Source organism: Moschus berezovskii, chromosome 12, assembly GCF_049115385.1.
Source record: "Moschus berezovskii isolate FMDL1 chromosome 12, NW_MosBer_1.0, whole genome shotgun sequence".
Lineage (NCBI taxonomy): Eukaryota > Metazoa > Chordata > Mammalia > Artiodactyla > Moschidae > Moschus > Moschus berezovskii.
The window spans coordinates 81135920-81155436 of NC_142471.1; the positions used below are offsets into that span (position 1 = coordinate 81135920).

At 40.2% G+C, this 19517-nt stretch overlaps 1 protein-coding gene across 3 annotated transcripts in view; it reads left to right on the forward strand.

Annotated features, from left to right (window-relative positions):
- The first annotated feature begins 1511 nt into the window (after positions 1-1511).
- TRUB1 (TruB pseudouridine synthase family member 1) overlaps positions 1512-19517 on the forward strand; it is a 30768-nt gene continuing 12762 nt past the window's right edge. For 2 of the 3 annotated variants that reach the window (XM_088842359.1, XM_088842360.1), the window contains exons 1-4: positions 1512-1809; positions 5713-5811; positions 10958-11013; positions 16554-16635. In XM_088842359.1, coding sequence (XP_088698485.1) covers positions 1521-1809; positions 5713-5811; positions 10958-11013; positions 16554-16635 — 526 coding nt within the window. In that variant the 5' untranslated portion in view covers positions 1512-1520. The remainder of the gene's footprint in view (positions 1810-5712; positions 5812-10957; positions 11014-16553; positions 16636-19517) is intronic. The other variant, XM_088842361.1, reaches the window with a different exon arrangement.

A 19517-nucleotide genomic window follows, 5' to 3' on the forward strand; every position in this document is an offset into this window, starting at 1 on the left:
CAAGCAGGTTTTAGAAAAGGCAGAGGCACCAGAGATCAAATTGCCACCATCCGCTGGATCAGGGAGAAAGCAACAGAGTTCCAGAAAAACATCTATTTCTGCTTCATTGACTATGCCAAAGCCTTTGACTGTGTGGATCACAATAAACTGTGGAACATTCTGAAAGAGATGGGAATACCAGACCACCTGACCTGCCTCTTGAGAAACCTGTATGCAGGTCAGGAAGCAACAGTTAGAACTGGACATGGAACAACAGACTGGTTCCACATAGGAAAAGGAGTACGTCAAGGTTGTATATTGTCACCCTGCTTATTTAACTTATATGCAGAGTACATCATGAGGAACGCTGGGCTGGAAGAAGCACAATCTGGAATCAAGATTGCTGGGAGAAATATCTCAGATATCTCAGAAATACCTCAGATATGCAGATGACACCACTCTTATGGCAGAAAGTGAAGAGGAACTCAAAAGCCTCTTGATGAAAGTGAAAGAGGAGAGTGAAAAGGTCGGCCTGAAGCTCAACATTCAGAAAACGAAGATCATGGCATCTGGTCCCATCACTTCATGGGAAATAGATAGGGAAACAGTGGAAACAGTGTCAGACTTAATTTTTCTGGGCTCCAAAATCACTGCAGATGCTGATTGCAGCCAGGAAATTAAAAGACGCTTACTCCTTGGAAGGAAAGTTATGACCAACCTAGACAGCATATTAAAAAGCAGAGACATTCCTTTGCCAACCAAGGTCCGTCTAGTCAAGGCTATGGTTTTTCCCATGGTCATGTATGGATGTGAGAGTTGGACTGTGAAGAAAGCTGATCGCCAAAGAATTGATGCTTTTGAACTGTGGTGTTGGAGAAGACTCTTGAGAGTCCCTTGGACTGCAAGGAGATCCAACCAGTCCATTCTAAAGGAGATCAATCCTGGGTGTTCATTGGAAGGACTGATGCTAAAGCTGAAACTGCAATACTTTGGCCACCTCATGCGACGAGTTGACTCATTGGAAAAGAGTCTGATGCTGGGAGGGATTGGGGGTGGGAGGAGACGGGGACGACAGAGAATGAGATGGCTGGATGGCATCACCGACTCTGTGGACATGAGTTTGAGTGAACTCCGGGAGTTGGTGATGGACAGGGAGGCCTGGCGTCCTGTGATTCATGGGGTCTTCGAGAGTCGGACACGACTGAGCGACTGAACTGAACTGAACTGAACTGATAGGGAGCCTGGTGGGCTGCCGTCTATGGGGTCACACAGAGTCGGCCACGACTGAAGTGACTTAGCAGCAGCAGCAACAAGCAAATAGGATGATAGAAGAAAAACTACTCCATTAGAGCCCTCAGAAGGGTCAGCGACTCTCAGCCAGCGCGGGAATACAAAAGACTACAATTCCCACAAGCCCTTGCGATTCCACCCACCCGGATAACTTCGAAGCAAAGGAAAGTCAGGAGGGATGTCGGACGCGCTCCTTGTTGCGTCATTAGCGTGCGACTCCAAGATACAAAACCGGTCTGGACTACAAAAGCATGGCAGCTGCTGAGGCGGCGGTGGCGGTGTTGTCGACCTGTTTGAAACCAGACCCAGCCCCAGTCCCCGAAAGTGCAGGGACAGCTGCAGCAACGGCCGCCACATCCTCAGCGGTGGCTGCAGCCGCGGCGGTTGCGGCCGCGGCCAGGACCGGATCCGAAGCCAGTGTCTCCAAGCCCGCGTTGGCTACTAAGCTGCTGTCCCTGAGCGGCGTGTTCGCTGTGCACAAGCCCAAAGGGCCCACTTCAGCCGAGTTGCTGAATCGGCTGAAGGAGAAGCTGCTGGCAGGTACTGCAGCCGGGTGGGGACCAGGCGGAGGCCATGCGGTCGCCGTGAGAGCGGAAGCCGCACGGAGCACGCTAGTCTTTTTGCCCTTTCAAGGCTCAAGTGATAAAAGGAAGGGAAAGGAGAACGACCACTGTATAAACTCTGGACAGAAATCTGGAGCATTCCCGGCTAGGACTTGTCCTAACGTGAACTCCTGTAGCCTAGTTGGCAGTTGTCGTTCTCAAGGGAAAAAAACAAGCAAAATAAAAAACAAAAACCAAAACCTACACACCCACAAATAAACCTCTGCTCTTGGGCATGCAGACCAATTTTCTGTAATCTAATCCCTCAGAAATCTTTTGTTTGGCTCACATAAGTGAACTGTACCCAAATGAATCACTGGCTGTCTACACTCCAAAGCTACTTTCTTAAAAATATGTTGGAAATGTAGATGTTACTTAACCAAGACTTAACACAGTGTTTTTCACAGAGTGGACATAAGAATTATTTAAAGTCCCTTGCACAGATGCAGATTCCTAATCTTTACCTTCTCAGAGATAGTGGTTCTGAGGGTATGGGGTGTTTTTAGGAAACTCCGTCTTTAAACTGTTGCTCCCGGTGATTTTGGTATAAGCAATCTATGGACCACATTTTGCTGAACACTATAACTTGGTCACTTCTCAGAGCATTCTTTTTGTTTGTTTCTTTATATACACTGGGAGAATATTAGAAAATTCTAAAGGATCTCTCAGTTTGTCAATCCAGTAGTTCGTTTCATACAGTGAAATCAAGGAACTTTTAGGGGTTTTTTTGACACCTGCAATAAGCCAGATCTGAAAGACACCGACTCCTCCTTAACTGAGCTCATAGCAGTAATTTCTGTAGCCTTTGGTGATAAAACTATTTAACTCGCTTTTCAAGGCCCTCCAGAGTCTGGCCCTGGCTTATTTTTCCATCAAATCAGTACAGGAAATTTTTTCTTTGAATAGTGTCCCCTGGCAAATGTTACTGCTTCCCTTTTTATTGCAAAAACAAAGTATTCTGGTAGGAATTTGTTAATTAAAACTGACACATTACAGATTCAGATGTTTGTTGGTAAATTCCTGAAGATATTTAATACCTGTGTTATATCTGCTCGTTCTTTTGTTATACTTTCATTATACTTTGTTACCTGTAAGGATGTTGAAGGAATTACATCAGGGACAAGCTTTGTGGTGTCATCATGGACTTGATTCCTTCATAGAATTGCTTTCCTTTGGCCTTATTTGTTAGCTAAGCTATGGCTTTTTGTTTGTCAAAGTAATAATTTCTGTTCTTTCTTTCAGATGGGTTTCTCATAGGATTAAAGCCATAGCCTGGCTTTCTGGTTAATCGGTCTCCAGGAACTGAAATTTCTTGTTGAAACTTAGTTAAAATTGATTGTTTCCACGCTGTTGCCGAACTGTCTTCTGAAAGCCACTAGCTCAGAAGTAGACATTCTCATTACTGTCCATTTCTGTATTGCTTGTGATTGGCCAATTCTGTATTTATGTTAGCTAGGCCAGGGCTTTCTAAATGCTATTCTGACTGGTTGTCAGAATTTACCTGGAAGGTTCTCTTAAAGATACAGATTCCAGAACACAATATTCTAATGCCAGCCAGGTTTGACAATTGCTGATTTAGGCCACAGTCAGTTGTCATGGCCCTTATTAATATTCCTTGCCTTTCCTTACATTGATTCATCTGCCACTAAAATTTCTGCTCTTCTGTCTTTTTGAATCCTTCAAGGCCTAAAACATAGCAGAATTTTATAGCTAGAAAAGATCTTAGTAAATATTCATCCATGATGCCAGTGGGGTGAACCAGATTCCAACATAGTAGAGGCCAGGTGTCTTCAAACTTGGGAAAAGGGAAAAGCACAAAGGGAAGACAGTAAACTTTAGGGCCTCCATTCTCCAAGCACTGTTAAGTTAAAAATACAAAGAGTTCCCAAAATGTTTCTATAAATACAGTATGAGAGAGTCATAATGGGTTACAGGTCAAGGTGAAGGGTTTGAAGTCTAGGCCTAGCCTTACAGGTTCACGTTAAAGCATATCCTCATGTTTTTCCAAGCATGGTGATGTCGTAATCAGAGAGTAACATTAGGATTGTGTTCCAGACACTGGAGTTCTAACTCACTGCTGCTGCTGTTTGCTAAGTCGCTTCAGTCGTGTCCGACTCTGTGCGACCCCATAGACGGCAGCCCACCAGGCTCCCCCATCCCTGGGATTCTCCAGGCAAGAACACTGGAGCGGGTTGCCATTTCCTTCTCCAATGCATGCAAGTGAAAAGTGAAAGGGAAGTTGCTCAGTCGTGTCCAACTCTAAGTGACCCCATGAACTGCAGCCTACCAGGCTCCTACATCCATGGGATTCTCCAGGCGAGAGTACTGGAGTGGGGTGTCATCGCCTTCTCCTTTGACTCACTAAGGTGGTAATTAAGTGGTGATTACAACCAGCACGTCCTTTTGGCCGTGTCACCTGGCTTCTCCCTTGTTGCTGTGCCTCCTCTCCTTCCCTTGCTCTGTCCTTGCTTTTCAGCTCCTTGCACTGGTTCCCATCTTCTCTGTGTCCGTGGTAATGCATGCACACTCAGGTGCTTCAGTTGTGGCAGACTCTGCAACCCTGTGGACCGTAGCCCACCAGGCTCCTCTGTCGATAGGTTCTCCAGGCAACAATGCTGGAGTGGGTAGCCGTTTCCTTCTCTAATGGATCTTCCCAACCCAGGGATCGAACCCTGGTCTTTTACATCTCCTGCCTTGGCAAGGCAAGTTCTTTACCACTAGTGTCACCTGGGAAGTAAGGAAAGTTTTATGGGTTTGGAAGGATACAGCTCAATACAGCTCTTCCTGCTTCTCTCTCCATTCTCATTTGAAGTCCAGTAGCCAGTATTCTCTCAATATATTGTTATATAGTATGATGATGATAACAGCATATTGGTATAGAGCTTTGAGTTTTCAAAGCACGTTCAGGTAGCGTTATTTCATTTTATTCTTTACAATAGGAATATGAGATAGGCCAGGCTGGCATCTTTTGTTTTTTTCCTTTTCTCTTTTTAAAATCTAAATGCTTTGGAATGTAAGTGGCATCTTGAACTGTTCCTTCTTTCCATGTAACCTTTTGTTGAGATTAGCTTCTTTAAGGAATTGGTGACTTTTGATTAGGAGAGGAGGGCAGATATACAAACAGTTTGGGGACTTAGTGTTCTCAGAAGTAACCCTGTCTGAGATATACTCCAGATGTTTAGGTAGCTGGAGTGACCAGCAGAGAACACCAGGGAACAAGAGAGATTTTAGAGGTGGAATTGAGGACTTTTAAAACTAGCTGCCTATGTAAAAATTTCTTTTCATCATCCTCCATCTACCAGCCCACTACTGCAAGGAATTTACTGGATCTTTGTGGATTAGTGTGGATATTTACTCACTTAAAAAAAAAATTTTTTTTTTTCCCTTACAAAATGAGTTCTAGTTTTTCGATAACTAATTTGGGAATACTGTTTCTTTGTAATTTAGATAGTGTCTGTATATTTTAATGTCTGTTGTCAGTAATGTTGTTATCAGTTCAGGCGCTCAGTCGTGTCCGACTCTTTGCGACCCCATGAATCACAGCACGCCAGGCCTCCCTGTCCATCACCAACTACCGGAGTTTAGCCAAACTCATGTCCATTGAATCGGTGATACCATCCAACCATCTCATCCTCTGTTGTCCCTTTCTTCTCCTTCAATCTTTCCCAGCATCAGGGTCTTTTCAAATGAGTCAGTTCTTATAATCTTAATATATTAAGTTTGTACAATACTTTTTATTTGAGTACTCCATCCACACTGCCTCATCCCATAGTAATGGAGATTCTACTTCATTTCTCTAAGTAATTACCTTTTTTTTTTTAATCCCAAATTACTCTTAAAGAAGCTGGAATGCCTTCTCCAGAATGGACCAAGAGGAAAAAGCAGACTTTGAAAATTGGGCATGGAGGGACTCTAGACAGTGCAGCCCGAGGAGTCCTGGGTAAGAGATATGAATGGAAATTTGATTAACTGCCACTTATATTAGAAAGAAATATTGATTAAGAACAGACAAAATTGACTAAAGCCATGTCATTTTCAGTCTACTTGGAATATTTCAAATCTACTATGTTTACAGTGCCATCTTCTCAAAAAGCCCTTCTGCAAGGTATAGAAGGCTATTAGAAATAGCCACTTTCATGTGTGGAGTGTGGTTGGACCTTGAGAAAGGGTTTGTATCTGTGCAGAGAAGAATTAACACAGCAGGCCTGAGTTCACTATCTTTCTGAAGGCCTGCCTGCATTTGGGGGCCTGGATTCAGGGTTGAACCCACCCTCCCCCATCTGGTAAGCGTGGTTTGGTGTGTCTCAGTGGTTTGTGTAAACTGTGGTTTATGCTGGACACCTGCTCTCCATCTTGGAGTCTGAGATTTTTGTCCCACCATGCAGTGAGACGGTGCATGGATCACCATTCCTCTCATCCCCTCCAATAAAAACTTTGGCTGCTGGGTTTCCAATGGGCTCCCTTGAGCAGGAACATTGTACACATGTTATTCCTTTTTCAATTATGGAAGGAAAGAGGATCCAGCTGTGTAACCTTAGGATGTCACTGGAGGTAAATCTTAGCCATGGATGAATCTTTCAGCGTGGGAGAGTCTTGGGGACTCCTGACACAGTATATGACTCTGGTTTTTTGTCTGTATCTTCAGAAAATGAATCTTATAGTTCCTCAGAGGAAGTCACTTTCTCTTGGGGACATTAGTTGAGTGTCTTACTGCATGTGGAAGAAGATTGATAGAATTGATTGAGGGAAGAAGAGTCATTTGCCCTTTTTTCTTCCACCTTTTTAATTTGTTTGTTTGTTTGCATCTAGTAGAGGTTCTGAGGGAACACGCCAGTGGCTCTCTGGTAAAGAATCCGCCTGCAACGCAGGATCTGCAGGAGATGCAGTTTCAGTCTAGGTGGGGAAGACCCTCTGGAGGAGGGAATGGCAGCCCACTCCAGTATTCTGGACTGGAGAATCCCATGGATGGAGGAGCCTGGCAGGCAACAGTCTGTAGGGTCGCAGAGAGACATGACTGAAATGACTTAGCACACATACAGAGATCCTGAAGTCTATCTTTTTAGACTGCCAAAGTGTGTATCTGCAGGATGGGGTATGTTTTTAGACACCTTTTTATAACTGTATCCATAGTCACAGAAATACACATTTGGAATTCTCCCTGTTTCCCCCTGCCCCACATACTAGCAACAAACTTTTATGAAACAAGCCTACCTTTTTACATGCCCTGGTGTTTTTTATTTTACTCTATTCTATTTTTTTTCACAATGTTGATCATGATCCCCTAAACTGATTTCATGCTGCCCTAATGGAATGTGACTCATGCTTTGAAAAATACTGTGCTACAGCATCCAAGCCATTTTATTAGAGCTAAAATTAGATGCAAATAAAAACAAACCTGATCTAAGCCAGCCAAAGGAAATGAATGCTTATTTAGAAGAAACGGATAAAATTTGTGAATAAAATTATATTTTTCAAGAAAATTGGAAACAGTATATGATTTGCATTTTCTAAAATTACAGATTTTATGTGATGCATGTTGGCAGAAGCATCTTTACTTGAGGTTAAAACAGGAAAAAACACATGAAAATTCATTTTCCTGAGTTAGAGAACTTGAATAGGCAAATTCTGACACCGTAACTACTGTATCTTACCATAATAATTGATAACCATTTATTGAGCACTTATTGTATGTGAGGTCCCGTAGTTAGTGAGTGGTGAGATCAAGAGTTGAACCTGGACGTGCTCAGTGTTGAAGTCTCTGCCCTAACCTGGGATGGCAAATAGCTGGTACTCCTGCCTTTGTTTCCCATGTCCACAGCAGAAATCACTAATCAATCACAACATTCTTTACCATTGCTTCCAAAAGTGGGTTCATGATTCTTACCAGTTCAGCTCTTCTTGAGTTGAAGCCTATTACAACCTTCCATCTTCTAAGGTGTCCATCCATGCCCAGTCGCTCAGTGGTGTCTGACTGTGACTCCATGGACTGTAGCCCACCAGGCTCCTCTGTCCGTGGGATTCTCCAGGCAAGAATACTGGAGTTGGTTGTCATTTTCTCTTCCCAACCCAGGGATTGAACTCGTTTCTCCTGTGTCTCCTGCACTGACAGGTGGATTTGTTACCATCGAGCCACTTGGGAAGCCCCCTTCTAAAGCACAAGAACAGAAGTCCAAGAAGAAAGGGGATTAAATGTGTGCTTATTTATGAATAGACCAATTGTATTAATTTATGATTGTTGTTATTCATTGGCATGCAGAAAATGGTGATATTCAGGGCACCGAGTAAAGAAGTTTATTTTTTACCCTAAATCTAAGGGATCTTGTTGAAAGCTTCCATTTTAATATTGTGAAGGGGTGGCATTTGGCAGAGATTTGGGTGAGTGGAAGAAATTGCATTGGAAATAATTTTCTGTTTGGAGGCTTAATTTATGTTTGATCACAAATGTCCTTCAATGATGATATAGTATGTTCATATGTCAAAATTATTAACTTTTTTCCTAATACCTGTGATTTGAGAATAATTTTTTGAAAAGTAGACATTTAGTCACAGAATAAGGGAACTTTGTTGTCCAAATTCTACAGACTGTTAAGCAAAGTTGGTTTTTGGTGTATGGTGAAATGAACACTGGGCTGTAATCATCATGGGTTGTATACTGGCTACTTTATTTACTAAGTACATACACCCTGAGCAAATCCTATAACCTCCCAGAATTTCAGTTTATCTCTTAAAAAGTGATAACATCTACTGAAATTCTCAGAATGTTTATTGAAATATCTTAGGAAATGTCTATAGTATACTGATATATACTCTACCCAGTGAAGAGCTGTGTTAAAGGGTTTTTTTTTGTATTCTTGTTGTTGTTGTTGTTAACAAAACTGGACCTAGTGGAAAAATATACTTTTACTTTCAACATTTTAGGCTGTTTTTGCTGTTTTGAGGGGTAAATATTGATGATAAAGATTTAAGAATTTAGCTGACAATTTATAATCTGAAATTCAGGTTTATAATTCTGTTAGTCTATATTTTATATAAGTACTAGAAATATTTATAACATGTTTTCAAATATTAATTATTACATATAATACATATATATTATATAAAGCATATATCATTCTGTAAAGAGGGCTTACAAAATTCTGAAAAATGCTGTGGTAAGCAGAATAATGACTTCACTAAAGATGTCCATGTCCCAATCTCCAGAACCTATAAATATGTTAGGTTACATAATAAGGATGCGTTAAAGTTACACATGGAATTAATGTTGTTGATCAGTTGACTTTAAGAGATATCCTGGAATATCCTGGTGGATCCAGTGTAATCACAAGGGTCTTTAAATTGGAAGAGAAGGCAGAAGAGTGTTAGAGAAGATGTGGCAGTGGAAGCAGAGATGGCAGTGATGCGATTGCTGGCCTTGATGAGGAAGGGGGTCCTGAGCCAAGGAAGATAAAGAGCCTCCAGAAAGTGGAAAAGGCAAGGAACTTCCCCTGGGAAGCCTCTAGATAAAGATTCTCCCCTCAGGCCTCCAGAAAAGAAGGCAGTGTGTTGACCCCTTGATTTTTACCATAGTAAAAGCCACCTCAGATTTCTGACCTCCAAAACTGTAGGATAATAAGTTTGTGTTGTTCTTAACCACTGTGTTGGTAATTTGTTGCACAAGCAGTAGGAAGGTGATATTCAGTATAAATTACTTAAAACAGAACTCAGCAGCAGGTGCTCTTATTTGAAGAGTGCTCTGCTCAACAGAGGATCCCTAAGGCAGACAGTTTTTATGTTAGTCCTTGAACCACTATAACTATCAAAGAAGCTGAGAGGGGCTTTGGGATAGACTTTATGAAGAAATGGGAATGTGAGCTGTGTTTCAAAGGACAGACTTTGAATACTTTACTAAGAAGTTGGTACTGTAGGCATTGGGACCCTATTGAGGATTGTTCCGGAGCTTTGTGCAGTGGAGTTTTCAGAAATGGTTATGAAATGGCATGAATTGGAAGAAGAGATAGGATGTAGAACAGAGAGGTTGATTTCAGCTGGTGGCGGTGAGAGGAAAGCCTGGATGAGTAAGTTGGCAGGGGGATGAAAGGAAGGAGGTCTGCTGTTAGTCTGGTTGGAATTTTAATTCCAGCATTTACTGGTTGTGAGATACTGGGCAAAGTTCTTAGACTCTTGTGCCTCAGTTTCCTCAGCTATCATGTAGGGATAATCTTCTCTTGTTTTAAGGATTAAATGAGCTAATGAATGGAAGGCACTTAGAGTAGAATTTGATACATGGTACTCAGTGGATGATATCTGCTATAAATATTCATGATAATTCATTCAACTTGGGGTCATTTCTCTTTGTTTCTTATAATTCTGAATTGTGACGGTTGTATTGTGTGTGTTCTTTTACAAAATTGTATCCACTATTGGGAAATACTTCAACGCTTATGAAACTTTGCTTGCTGTTAAGTGAAGAAATGATTACATCCTCTCGTCTTTGGCTGGTGAAATGTGTTGTTACAAGGATAATGTTTGAAACTGAGGAGACAAGTGGGCCATTGTACTTTTTATTTGGTCCATGCAAACATATACTCTCCAGACTCACATTTTATCCAGTATTATTCTTTGTGTTGGGTTGATTTCTTATGTTTCTATTTTCTTGATTGTATACTGCTGGGCACTAATCATCTTTAAACGGTTCATTAGTTAAGATGATAGCTTTTGCTTTGTTTAATAGTGAACTCTGTCAGAGACTTTATCATACCAAGATTAACTGTAGCATTTTTTTTCACTGATGCCCATATAAAATTCCAGTGAGTCCTTGGAGATTTTTTCAAAACTTTTTGTTATCTAATTGTCTGTATTGAGGTTTCTAATATTATGTTTCACACTTAGAGAAAGAAAGTCTCTCCTCCACCCCTACTTCAGAATTTCTTACTTGCAGGACAAGTTCAACTGATTGTAGTAATAGGAGCCCTGCCATTATGCTAAATAAATGCTTTTTCTAACTTTACATATGCCAGGAAATTGTGCCCACTGTATGTCATAAAGCATATTTTTAAAACCTAGTTTTCACAGTAGGATGTCATAATATCTCTTTCTTTGGTTTGTAGTGGTTGGAATTGGAAGGGGAACAAAAATGTTGACCAGTATGTTATCAGGGTCCAAGGTAAGAATACTGGAATGGTTCCGTTTTTCTTGAATGTTTTCTTAATGCCCTATGTGTTGGATTTTATCAGTTAAAAAATAAACTGTATAACATGCTTGAATGAATGTCAACCTTGGGTATTAATCACAGTGTCTATAATCATGATATCTGAGATTCAAAATATTGAGACTGTAATTTCATAATTGAAAAATAAATTTGACTTATAGAAGCAAAAATTTTGTGGTACCTATAATTTTAAAATATATGTGTTTAGTTTTTGTGAGGGTTTTTTTTGTATGTTTCTTTTTGTTTGTATAGTTATATTTCTTAAAGAAAACGTACAGATCATAAATTCTATTAGATTTTTTTTAAACCTTAGAATTTTTGTAGAAACAATATCATTTTGTAGGCCATGCAGGTTCCAACAAAAGACATGTTTTGTTCAGTGTTTACATAATGTTTACTAACTAAAAGAATGGGGCTCCTTAAAGATGATGTTACATCATTCCTTGACTGCATCAAAAAGCATCTTTAAGGGTTTGAATAGGAGAGGGAGGAGGGATTAAGTGGGGACAAGGAGAGGTTCTAAACCTGGGCTTTAGGCCTTGAGTGAGAACCCTCACTGACCTGGCAAGGTGGAAGGAGCCCTGAGACAAGTCTAGATGTCAGTGTTTTACCTCTCTGGGCCTCTTCCAGCTTTAAAAGAGATAATAGTATCTGTATCCTAGTTAGCAGCTAGATGCTCGTTATAATAGCTTGGACTTGGGACCAGTGAAAATGGGGAAGATAGGAAATGTGGAAGGAAGATTAATATGCCATTAGGAAGGGGAGAATTTCAGCAAGTTCCTGGACTAAACTTGTTATTTGTTTTAAAACCCTTGTTGCAAGTGGGTTGTAAATAGTTGGTAAGGTGCTTTCTGTCCAAATTCATTCTTAGAAAAGAAAATGTGATCAAAGACCATTTAAAAAACTTACCATTTCATTGCAGACTTATATAAAAATATAATTAATATCAAATTGCTAAATAAGTTTCTAAGCACCTTCATTTTCTGAACTTATTTCGTGGTGGGTACTGGCCCTTGGGCCAGACTCTGAGGGCCAGGGGTCTAAGTAAGTGTTTCTTAAAATGAAAAGCCCTGGAAAGCCTATTGCCTTTAACATCCCATTTGAGTTATTAACTGTCATAAAAGCCTGTCTTTCAGTTGGGAAGGATCTTCATACATCAGATAAATGGAAGAATCTCCAAAATCATAGAATATAACAATTGTGTTAGAATGGAGGAGTTTGACAGTTGTACAGTAATTTGAACAGTGTATTTAAATACTGACATATGAAGGTTAGAATCTGTTTCTGGTACAAAATTTTCCAATTGCTTAATATATGTTTAATTCTAAAATATAAGCTGTGGTTATTTTGATAGAAGATTATGGATGATTTTCTTTTCTTATACTATTTGGTAATCTTCAAAATCTTTACAATGAAAAGTCATTTTTTAATAAAAACAAAAGATATATTTTACATTAAGGCATTTGTTTGTTTGTTTTCCCCACCAAGATAAAATATGTTCAGTTCACTGAAATATTCATTATCCACCCCCCAAAAAAAAACCCATAAGTACATGTAACACATTATATGTTTTTGAAAGGTTTTACATGTAAATTCCAGACACATTTCCAGAAGTATGATGACTGGAAAAATACATACATCATTGGCTCTTGTTTAAATTTTATTTATCACAAATCATTTTGGTATTCAGCTAGGAAAGCTGAATGTCATACAGTGAAATCACTGATCTTCAGATGACTGTAATGTAAGTAGAAAACTCCAGGTGTGTCTTATATAGAGACCTAGTTCTTGGGTACTTCACCTTTGCAAAATAAGAGTTATTATTATCTTGGTAGCTATTTGTATTTCTTATACTTTTAGATTATGTACTTGTGGCTCAGCTGGTAAAGAATCCGCCTGCAGTGCAGGAGACCTGGGTTTGATCCCTGGTTTGGGAAGATCCCCAGGAGAAGGGAAGGCTACCCACTCCAGTATTCTGGCCTAGAGAATTCCATGGACTGTATAGTCCATGGGGTCGCAAAGAGCTGGACACGACTAAATGACTTTCGGAGAAGGCAATGGCAACCCACTCCAGTACTCTTGCCTGGAAAATCCCATGGGTGGAGGAGCCTGGTAGGCTGTAGTCCATGGGGTCGTGAAGAGTCGGATACGCATTGGAGAAGGAAATGGCAGCCCACTCCAGTGTTCTTGCCCGGAGAATCCCAGAGATGGCGGAGCCTGGTGGGCTTCCGTCTATGGGGTTGCACAGAGTCGGACACGACTGAAGTGACTTAGCAGCAGCAGCAGCAAATGACTTTCACTCACTTGTTGAAAAAATTAAATCTGTTACATTTTACCTTTAAGTACGTTGAAGATGACACTTCTATCAAAGTAGTTAGAAGCTGTTAATGAATTTTTTAAAATAGCCTTTGTTTTTCACACTGGCTAGAATCTTGGAGATCTTTTTTCTTAAGCAGTGACTTTCAAAAATGTTTTGACCAGGACCCATAATATGTCTTGATATGTATAGAGGGGAGTTACCACCAGAGTAGAGATATCTAGTTCCAGGATGGCAGATACTCAGTGTTTAGGTAACAGCCGTATCATATATCCCATTGCCTTACCATCCAGTCCTAATGGAAGAGGTTGCTAATGGAACAGGGCCTAACACTCTTTCCTGCTGAACCAAGAGATGTCCTTAGACTCCTCTTCAGTGTGCTAAATACCAGTTCATGCATCACTGTCAATTACTGAGTAGAGAACTAACCTCTTCATTAAAATCTTTGGATTAATTCGCCTCCATTTTGTAAAGACCACAGATTATTAGGAGCATCCCACTCCCTGGTAGCTCGGAGGTAAAGAATCCACCTGTGATGCAGGAGACTCGGGTTTGATCCCTGGGTCTGGAAGAGCCCCTGGAGAAGGAAACGGCAACCCACTCCAGTATTCTTGCTTGGGAAATCCCATGGACAGAGGAGGCTGGTGGGCTACAGTCCACGGGTGGCAAGAGTCAGATGCGAGTTAGCAACTAAACCACCACCACCACCACTCCTTATATGCATTCCTGCCCAGTCAGATCAGAGCAAGGTTTAAGAAAAGAGCCTTTCCTGTCTTTATCATTAGCTTTCTCTCCTGTCTGTCAGGCTTTGCTCTGCCAATGATCAACTTTCTCTTGTCATTTTTTTCTTGCTGCATTCTCTTTTGGGGTTCTGAGTGTATTATGTAAAACAAGCACATGGGTTTTCTGTACAGTGCCTGTTATACAAAAGTTGCTCAGTAAATACTGTTACTACTGTTTCCATGTGTTTCATCTATCCCCAAATCTCTCTCTCCTGAGTTACAGGCCTGTTGGATCGCTCTGACTACAGATGTCATAGACATTAATTTTATTCAAGCAACTTCTGTTGGAAATCTTGAATGCAGTTAATTTCATTCCTTTTATTTCTATCTCTGACTTTTTGATGTCCTAGGCAAAAACATGACATTGATGAGAATGAGGAAGCATGCCAGTTATTTAAGGAAGAAACTTTACTCTGGGTATTAAAGTCAGAAAGAAATTTTTTACAGTAAGGGAGATTGAATGATAGATAGTGGTTCTCAAAGATAGTTCTACAACATGTATAGAAGTGGCTCTGCATGAAATACAACAGGTAAAGTGATTCTAAGGGGGTTAGGTGAACACATCCCTTTGACTTAACTTGATATAAGTATGGAATATAGCTTACCCAGAAGAAAGCAATAGATTCACAGTCCCTTTCCTGTCTTCCCTAAATTACACTTTCTTTGAGCCAGTCATTCAGGAGAATCTGGATGGCAGATGTACTTTGAAGTAACAGGCTTTGTTGAGGTTTTGGAATGTTATCTTTATTAGCTTCCTATATTGCTGATTAAAAGTTGGTTATTTATATGTGCTTTTGAAACCAGATGAGCCATGGAACGGTTGATGTTCTGTTACGAGATTGCTGGTGCCATGAAAATGCTCTTAACTAGCATTTTCCAGGTATAAGGCTACTCTCATGTCTATGTGGAGATAAACCATAGTGCCTGTAGGCAAAGCCAGCATTTCAGCAGAAAGCAGCCTTTGTATCCCCTCCAACCATTGAACGGGTATCATCACTGGGGTATACAGATGTTTTCCCCCAGATGTGCTCAGAGGACAGCAACTTCCCCCAGGTGTACACAAGCATTTTTAGGTTAAATAATCAGTGTCAACTGCGAAGTGTGACTTGAATAAAGCTCCTCCTATAAAACTTAGCGACTCTCTTAAGATTGGAGCATCTCTAATCCACTTTCTCCAGAGGTTCATCCAATTTGTACCTTTTCTTTACACTCTATTAATATTCATTATATTTCATAAGTACTATATTGAAAATTTTGAAGGACTTACGTTTTATGCACTGTATAGTGTTGTTCCTTGTTAATGAAGATATTCAAAACCATGTTTTGGTGTGGTAGTATAATAAGCTTATCATTAATAAACTCATATTTCTGCAAAGTACTCCAGCTTAAATTGCTCACATAACTGCCGATTCTTTTCAGTGAGAATTCTGTTCCTTGCGTTTTTCTCACTAATTCCTGTGATCCTCGAAATGAAATTTGAATTTGACCAAACGAGAGGAGAATAAAGAATATGTAGTACCAGTGTGACCCAAGATAGAAAGCAGAACAATCCTCAGTTAACTTGGAGTGATCTAATTCTTCACTTGTGAGTAATGAGCAGTTCTGAGAAGTGACTTTTATCCTTTCAGAGAGCTTAAGAAGTAGCAATTTCTCCTTACAAGAAACACATATGTACATTATCTCTGCCATACTAGTTTTTACATATTTAGCTTTGGTTAAAATGCATAATCAAGTTCCTAAGACTGAGCTTGGTATTTCATATAGAAATAATAATTAAAAATTAATTTTAATTGCATGTGGAGTAAAATTATTGCAGTCCATGGGGTCACAGAGTCCAACACAACTTAGCGACTGATCAGCAACAACAGATTATTGAATCTTGTGATGACTAAGTAGGGGATTATTGTACCATTATCTCTACTCCAAGGCATATTTAAAAATTTTCCTTCACAGTCTACACTGCCCGGTAGAAAGCTGATTTTTAAAACTTTTTGTACAGTGTTGGATGGCATCACCAGCTCCATGGACGTGAGTTTGAGCAAACTCCGGGAGATAGTGAAGGATAGGGAAGCCTGGCATGCTGCAGCCCATGGGGTAGCAAAGAGTTGGACACGCCTTAGTGACTGAGCAACAGCAACTGCATATTTATAAGCGACGATTATCGATAAAACCAGGTTTCCCTTGTCACGTTGGCTGGTTTGGAAAATTTGTGAATATTCCTCACTCTATGCAGTGCGTCCTGCATATCAACAACTAACCGAGCAGTTACAGTCGATTGATTTTCCTTTATTTTGTATCAGTTAGGTTTAGTAGTAAGGTTCTGTATAAGCTGTAAGACATGCTTAACAGTTCTTTACCTTATGGCCTATTTTCCTCTCTTGTGTCTCTTCCTCTAGAGATATGTTGCCATTGGGGAACTGGGGAAGGCTACTGACACGCTAGATTCTACAGGGAAAGTAACAGAAGAAAAACCTTATGGTATGAAGCTCATCATATGTAGTCCTTATTTCTAATATTTAAAGGAAGTTTCTCTGAATTTGGAATTTAAAAGTAAGCCTCTTATGTTTCCTGTGATTTTAATTGTCAGTACATTTCTTTAGGTTAAAAAGGTTGGAAATTGTTTATCACATTGTTGCTTATATAGTATGCCTATTAGTAAGGAATTGCAGTAATTGCCTTTTCCTATAATCAATATTTCTTTAACATGCAGAATTCTTCCAAATAACTCCCTTGGCAAAACCCACTTATACGATAGATAGGATTTAGGATTTAGGACATCTTTCCTAGTCCTAGGTGAAACGAAGCAGAGAAATTCTTCTGCTCGAGTTTACCTGCATCTTGTCACTGTTGTTTTGGTTTTGCTGTATATAATTATCTCATAGCTGCTGAAATAAATGTACTAGGTTTAATACTTTAAAATTGATCATACTCCTGTGCTTTTGGAGTATGCACAAAGATATAACAAAAGGAAAGCTGTTTCTCTGGAAATAAAGAGAACTCACTGGGGCGCACTTTAATTTTTCTACCATCCCTTCTTTCACTTCTTTAAGAAAGGATAGATAAGTGAAATGGTTTCCTAGCAACTCTCATAGTGCTTATGCTATTTATAATGCAGCAGTTGTGGTTTTTGTACAGTCGATTCACCTACATTATTATGTCATCAACTGAATTATCTGTAAGCTTTCTATTTTGTTTTGTTTTTTGCCTGTGCTTAATGTTATCTTTTTTAATGTAACTTTAGGCAGTCTAACATCTGCTTCCCTGTGTTTTTGTGTTGCATGGTCTTAATGTATATTACATATTCCCCCAGTAGAGAGGCCAACCTTCTTGTTCATAACGGCTTCTCTTGTCCTGCTAACATTTATATGTGGCTTAGTATCTTGCATGATTAATCAAGCACCATAATGAAAAGAAAAGTCACCAACATTTTGAGTCTTTTAAAAAATAAATGTTGAATTAACCTTGAAATCATTATTATTATGGACTAATAGCATATGCCCACTTAATGGAAACCCAACCATAATCTTCAGCTAGAATGCTCATAAGATTAAAGAGGTCTAGGAGGATGTCAGAGATTTCCAGAGTATCCTACATTATATGTCAGTTTATATATAGTTATAAGAATGGTGAGGCGGTAAAATTGGTGAGACTCATTGGTTGGATGGGGACAGAGAGGAAGTTGTTAAAAAAGATCTAGGTTTCTGGGTTTTAAAACTGTTACATGATGGTGCAGTTCTTTGAGTAGGGAATAATGTAATGCCTTTGCAATGGCTTCTTTATTATGCTGAAATAAAACTCAGAGCTCTGTTTTCTCCCCTACCTACACATTAAAAAAAAAAAATCAATGTACCATAGTAAATGGACTATAAAGAAGAAATAAAGGTAATTTATAGTAAAATAGTCACATCAGTATGTAAATGCACAGATATTACTACACTGAAAGTCTTCATGAAGTAATCAGATATGTATATATAACAGATACATACAAATCAATCACTGTGAATGCCACAAGTCAAATGCAGACTGACAGGTGTGTTGTGTCATGACTCAGTACTGAAAAGTTCTCCTTGCGGGAGCAACTGAAGAAGAAAATTATTCTGGGGCTTCCCCAGTGGCTCAGTGGTAAAGAATCCACCTGCAGTGCAGGAGACTAGGTTCCATCCCTGGGTCTGGAAGATCCCCTGGAGAAGGAAAGGCAACTCTCTCCAGTATTCTTGCCTGGGAAATCCCATGGACAGAGGAGGCAGGTGGGCTACAGTCCACGGGGTCGCAAAAGAGTCAGATGCAACTTGGCAACTAAACAACAAGACTGTACAAAAAATTCTGTATTTAAGTGGAAAATGGACTTAGATTCTAGTCTAAATGAAGTGAAAGTCACTCAGTTGTGTCTGACTCTGTGACCTCATGGACTATACAAGCCATGGAATTCTGCAGGCCAGAATACTGGAGTGGGCAGCCTGTCCCTTCCCTGGGGGATCTTCCCAACCCAGGGATCGAACCCAGGTCTCTGCATTGCAGGCAGATTTTCTTTACCAGCTGAGCCACAGGGGAAGCCTGGTTCTAGCCTAAAGTAATTCTAAACAGAAGGTCACCCACTTGAGCATCTGGCAGGTGTCCGGAACTCATGCAGAGAGTAGGACAACTCCTTGCTCTGCTGCCTCGTGCACATCACAGGACGTCTGGCATCCCTGGTCCTCCTATTAAGTGCTGCTGCTGTCGCTACCCACCAGTCATTAGAGCAATAAAAAAAATACAGCTTTTAATTGACCTGTTGAAAACAGCCGCCATCTGGGTAAAACAAGGGGTTATGCAGTAAATGGCACGTGAATGACCTCAGGTCACTTTATCCTATCTAGACAAATTACTATTTTTAGCCATACAAAATGAGTCTCTAGCTCAGACCCAACATTGAAACCCTATTAATAGGGCCCTTTTATTCTCTATCCTGACACCTTCTGTTATTTCTGAGTAGTATTTTTTGCCATTTATTTAATATATTTTTATACATTAATTCCTAAGCTGGGCTGAGACCATGTCTCTCTTGGTTTTTGGTGCTTAGAGCAATGCGTGGCATATAGAATAAAGTGTTTAGTGGGTATGAATAAACCAGGCTGGTGATAGAGGCGTTGAAAAGACTGCAGGGAAGTCCCAGCAAAGGCAAAGCCGCTTCCTACCTTCTGCTGCTCTTTTCTCATCCACAGTGAGGTATTACGTTTCAGGTACAGCTGCCCGTGTCTCTGAGGATCCACGGCTCCTGTGTGCTCATCTGTTCTTCAGGGAGCTCAGGACATTGAGGCTGTGGCTTCCCAGGCTGTCTTGGATGTGAGCCAAGCTTCTGGGAAGGCCTTACTGCTCTGGTG